Genomic DNA, 6,000 nt, shown 5'->3' on the forward strand with positions numbered 1-6,000 from the left:
AACTTTTAAGCCTAAGTAATACAAATTTGTTATCCAATAATACTAAGTTATTTCTCAATTAGCTAGTCTTTTCGGCGATAATATGCGTGGGTTGTTCATTGAAAATTGCATTGAAATATAAGTGAGGAAATAATAGTGAAATACCAATAAGTCACTATTGAGCGTAATGTGTAATTGAAAACATGATCAAAGAAATTAAATTTTTGGGACTTTAATTCCAAATAAGGGTTGAAAAAAAGAAAGTGGATGGACTAATATTAAGGAGAGAAAAGGAAAATGTTGAATTAAAGAGGGAGATAAAAGATGGAATGGTTAATGAAAGAGTTAAAGATGGTGTAATAAAAATAAAAAAATATAAGACGACATGTGATATATTGGATTGGAAAAGAAGATAGAAAAGCATAGTAACATAGAATGGGGACATGTGGCTTCCCTGATTTGAATTTTTAAATACTACTTGTAACTAGGGATGGCAATCCAATCCAATTCCGACCCTACTCCGTCCAATTCCGCTCCGAGTCCGAGGTAAAAGTAATATGAGTTTGACTCCGATAAAATAATCTGACTCCGAGTCGGATCCTACAAAAAATCCGAGAAAATAATTTGACTCCGACAAATGTGTGACTCTGACGGATTATCTGACTTCGACTCCGATAGATTGTGGATTTTGGTGTGGGTCATGATGACATTAGGCGTGGGTTGTAAAGGCCCAAATAGCCCAATTTCTCAAAGTATATTGAATAACGAAAAAAAACTTGGAGTCGGGTCGGATCGGAGTCGGAGTCGAAGGTCGGTTATTAAAGTCGGAGTCGGAGTCGGAGTCGGATTTAGCCTCCGACTTCCTGAAGTGTCGGAGTTGGATTTAGCATAATCCGTTCCGAGTTCGACTGGTTGCCATCTCTACTTGTAGCTAAGTATAGATAGATTAAAAATACGACAATTATTATACACTCTTTCTCACATTCAATCATAGAAGTAAAGAAACTATGGAGTAATAAAGATTATAAGCCTAAAAGGCGATACCCATGTTAAAGAAATTGAACCAAGTCTAGTGGTAAGGATTGTCACCTACCAACCTTAAGGTTGACGGTTCAATCCTCACTAGTGACACTTTAAGGGTGAGGAACTGAAAATGTCTTAACCTTCCCCAGTTCCCCCTCACTCTCAAAAGTGTTTTCCCATACCATGTGGACCAATTATGTAAGTTATGAATCTTATGATCCACAGACCCATCACAAATACTTACACATCTTATTTGCTCCAGGCCTACATGGCCTGCTGCAAGGCCCATTGATTCTTCACGTAGGCTGAAATTACTTGCTGGCCCACAATAACATACTCTTATAATGTGTGTTAACAGTCTTAACACTGCAGAATACTTGGATATAATTACAAATTTACTGTAGTTGTTATCAGTCTTATACTCTCACATAAGATGGCAGAATAAAACTACCAGCTATACAGTAAATGATGCCTGTTCCAATGGAGCATGATCTTTGAAAAAAAAAAAATTTATGATTAAGTTGCCTCCTCATGATTGACTACTTACAAAGAAGAAGGCCATAAAGGTAAAGGATTGTCTTTTTCAGTTCAATATTGCCTTAAATCTACCACAAAACTATATCTTATAATATCAGCTTGAATACAACTTATACAGAATTTCTAAACACGAATCAGGTTCCCCAGTCACTATTAGTCCCTTGAAATTGCACTTCCGTCTGTGCATTGATTGATGTTTCACCCGAAACTATAAGCCTAGATGCCTATATGTACACCAATCAATCAAAAACTCGGTTACAAATCAACAAAGTGAGCCAAAATTCGTAGCTTACAAGCTAAGTTGAAGAACTCGTTTCCTCCAGCTAGCTAAGATAACATACTTCGTATACTAGTGTGAATGTATCCAAGGCAAGATAATTAACCTGCAACAGAACAAAAGTCATTAAGGATGTTAAGAATTTGAAGAAACGTTCTTGACATATTAACGGAGGTAATATTAGAGTTTGTAGCCAATGAAAGACAAATATTGAGAATCACATTGATAGGCAACGAACTACTGTACTAGTGTTTATTGGTGATAAAAATGGGTTTGCAACCACTGGAATAAACTGATGAAAAGCTACCCATTTTATTTGAAAGTTAACTCATTGAATAGTATTAACTAAAATCATTAGTTAAGTGATTCAAACCAACAATAAAGTAAGATGATACGAAGTATTTAAAGAGTCAAGTCAAATATTTTAAAATGTTCAAGCAAAATGTTTTCGCCATCAAAAAGACATTTAAATTTAGGTTATATAGTAGCATAACAAGTCACATCCTTATTGCGCATCACTACTGTCAGGTAAGTTACACCATGAAAATACTCCGATGGCAGCAAACTTAGCCATGCCATGTTGTCTACAGTAACTTTCTGTAACTTGGAAGATTCATCGTCTCTTTTCATATGTATTATTTGCAACCCTTGGTTGAATTTCTCTAAAGATAGGACTTCTAAACCAGGACATGAAGGAAGACATGTCAACTCCGGGCAATTTCTTATACGCATTGTCTGCAGTTGGGAAAGGCAAGGTAGTAATTGCTGTGATTGGAGGTTGTTGCCATTGTTGATGTCTTCTACCCAGCCTACAACCCCTCTCTTCCATCCTTTCAACTTTGGCATATCTCGTAACGTAACGTGTTTAAGAGAGGGAAAGACAGATAGTTCCTCGCCGCCACAACTTCCCATCCCAGACATAGGCATCGTGGAACTAGAATTAGTCCATGGATGATCATCTACTTCTATGTACTCCAGCTTTACTAAGCCTTGAAGTTGAATGAGATTCAGATGACACAAGTTTCCCAGGTATGGCAGGTACTCCAACTCCTCAAAATAATAAAGCTCAAGACAAACTATATTTTGAAGAAGGGTTAACCAACCAGGCATTTTTACACCATTGTAATTCCGTACAGTTAAATGCTTCAAATTAGAATGTGGCTGCAAATCTTCCATCAAACTTAACTCTTCATCCTTTCCTCCATCATCCCCCTCCTCATGTTCGAAAGTAAGAATTAATTCATTGAGATATTCTTTATTCTTCATGTATAATCCTTCTCTCATATCATCATCTTCCTTAACAATATTCCTATCCTTTTTGGGCCACCTGATACAAATATCTAGCCTACCTTTGACTTTATTAAGAGCCTTTAGGTCTTCCACGCTATTAAACCACTCTTTCCAACTTGAACTACTCCCTCCTCCACCCACCATATAATTACTAAGCCAATGAAGGCTAGTCAACCTACCCATGCCCTTAGGCATGTATGTAAGATCATTACAACCTGTTACATCCAAGAACCTGAGCTTAACTAGTCTACTCAAATCTTTTGGCAACTCTCTCAAACTCTCGCACCACCTTAAATTTAAGGTTTGTAGATTACAGAGTTTTGTAAATGACTTGGGAAGCACTTGCAGATTTATGTTATTTGAGAGATCTAAATACCTCAAATGCAACAGTTCACCTATATAGCTTGGCAAACTACTTTGGATAAGTAACGAATGCAAATCTAATGCTCTTAGACACCTACAATTTGCCACTAATGCGTCCAATGAAGATTGGGTTTCTTCTTCAAATTTAAAAACAACGTGAAGAAGAGAACGAATATGAGTCTTACCAAATAAAGAGTAATTGCCATGTTCCCTCGATAAATGACGAACTTTTTTATCCAGGTAGCCTCTAATGGTATGTGTTGCATAGAAGATCTCCTTCCCTGAGACATCTAGAGCAATATCATGCATAAGATCGTGCATCTTACACGAGTCGATCTCACCAAATTCATCTTTCTCGACATCTTGGAAAAAGCATCTCCTCAACAAAATTGAAAAATATTCCTCACAAGCATCTTCTACACTCTGACCTTTATCTAATGGAACAACATAACCTTGTGCCATCCAAAGGCTTTTCAACATCTCTTTGTCAATCTTAAAATCCTTCGGAAACATTGCGCAATAAGCAAAGCAACTCTTTAATGGAGGTTCAAGATGATGGAAGCTCAACTTCAATATGGGCAGAATACCATTTTCGCTCCCCCTAATGTTGGCTAATCCAATCTCTTGAACTGACCTCCACTTGCCCCTGTCTTGACCATACAAAAGACTTCCTGCCACTTTTATAGCAAGCGGAACTCTGGCACATTCGTCAACAATCTTTCGGCCAATCTCGACCAGCTCGTTGGGTGGGTTTACTGACTGATCTGGTGTTAAAGCTGTTCGTTCAAACAAGTGCCATGAATTTTCCTCGGACAAGCCTTGCAGTTCATACATTTGACCTCCTACAATAGTTGCTGTTTTTTGTGAACGTGTAGTCACTATGATCCAACTTCCCCTCTGACCTCCAACTAAGTATTCAGCCAAATCGCACCATTGATTACGATTCTCAGTCCATACATCATCCAAAACAAGCAAATATCTCTGTCTTGCTAGCTGTTCCCGAACTGTGGTTTGCACCTGTTCCATGTAAGATTCTTCATGATTCTGGCCTAGAATCTTGCAAAGAACTTGTTTCTCATCCAACTGTTTCTGATCTTGATCAGCGACACAAGTCCACCCCCTCCATGAAAATGTACTTGTAACCCTTGGATCGTTGAACACAAGTTGAGCAAGAGCAGTTTTTCCCAAGCCTCCAATACCCACAATTGAAAGGCTCCTCGATCAAATGTCTTTCTTGATGGGACAGGAGCTCCTGCTTGATCTCAGCAGCATCACGGATGACAGAATTGATGGTTTCGACAGTGCGTCGGAGGTCATCAAGTTGGGATTTGTAGTCACTCATTGAGCGGATCTCTTTCAGCTCCTGACATTCCAGCGCAGCTAAAATAGTTTGAACAGCAGAAAGAGTAGTACCTGCAATCTCCATTTTTTCTTTTTTTTGGGTCTGAATATGGTATTGCAACTATTTGTGTTTCAGTGTTTGTGTGAGAGTATAATGGAGAGTGATAAAGGGTATTTACAAGTCGCATGTAACGGGTATCAACAAATTCAAGAAAACTTCACGTTCATTGGATAGGTATCGAGAAATTCAAGAAATTCTCACGCGCATTTGAATGGGTATCAAGTTATCAACAAATTCAAGGAAACCTCACATGCAATGGGAACAAACACAGACTACTAGATGCCAAAATGATTTTGTCAACAAAAACTACATAAGTTAAAAAATAACTTTCCTAAAAAAAAAAAAAAAAAAAAAAGGTTTAAAAATAACTTTCCCCAAACAAAAAAGCAAAATATAACTACATAAGTTAAAATTAATACTACTCCGTAATAGTTAGTAGACATGCTAATAATGCATCCATTAAGTATTAATTGTAACTTTGGGCCATTTAAGGATTTTAAGGTATTATTGGTAAGATATAAGATATTCTAATACTAGGTGATGCACCTACACGTGCGAATGTGTGATGCATGCCCGGTTTTTTTTTTTTTTTTTTTTTTTTTTTTTTTTTTTTTTGTGTTCCACCCGATTCACCCTTTGGGCTAATCCGGATTCGAGGATCATTTCTAGGTGATTAGGTTCTGGTCCCCTCCCAATTGTTGTTACGGGGGATCGAACACGGGTCCTCCCTACCAAATGTAGTCCTGAAATTTTAACTTAGGGTCTGTTTATATTTACTGAACTGAGCTGAATGAGTTGAAGTGAATTGAAATTAAGTAAATGCGAACAGACCCTTAATACATCTATTTTAAAAACATTGTTTATACTATTATAGAAACAAGTTGTACGTTGGCAACATTTTTTTTTTAATTATTTGATAAATTTTAGTTGCCTTGAAATTTTTTCATATTTGATAGATATTATACTTATGATAATATTTGTATATATTTTGTATCTTTGTCGTACTAGGATTACGAGTTTTCCCGAAATCTAACACAATATTATATTGTTTGTATGCATTAGAGAAAGAAGATTAAAGATATACGAAGATAATAAGAAACAATAACCTAAGACTAATTAATTACCTAAG

The 6,000-nt window shown here is 36.8% G+C and overlaps 1 protein-coding gene across 1 annotated transcript; it reads right to left on the reverse strand.

Moving 5' to 3' along the window:
• Positions 1–1,673: 1,673 nt before the first annotated feature.
• LOC145607365 (putative disease resistance protein RGA3) lies at positions 1,674–4,895 on the reverse strand. The gene is made up of 4 exons (XM_081663039.1): positions 4,669–4,895; positions 2,318–4,613; positions 1,881–1,922; positions 1,674–1,763 (listed from the first exon to the last, which is right to left on the reverse strand). The coding sequence occupies exons 1-4, from the start codon at positions 4,893–4,895 to the stop codon at positions 1,674–1,676; spliced, it is 2,655 nt and encodes an 884-aa protein (XP_081519165.1).
• Between the last annotated feature and the right edge of the window lie 1,105 nt (positions 4,896–6,000).

Source organism: Chenopodium album, chromosome 23 (assembly GCF_948465745.1).
Source record: "Chenopodium album chromosome 23, dcCheAlbu1.1, whole genome shotgun sequence".
NCBI lineage: Eukaryota > Viridiplantae > Streptophyta > Magnoliopsida > Caryophyllales > Amaranthaceae > Chenopodium > Chenopodium album.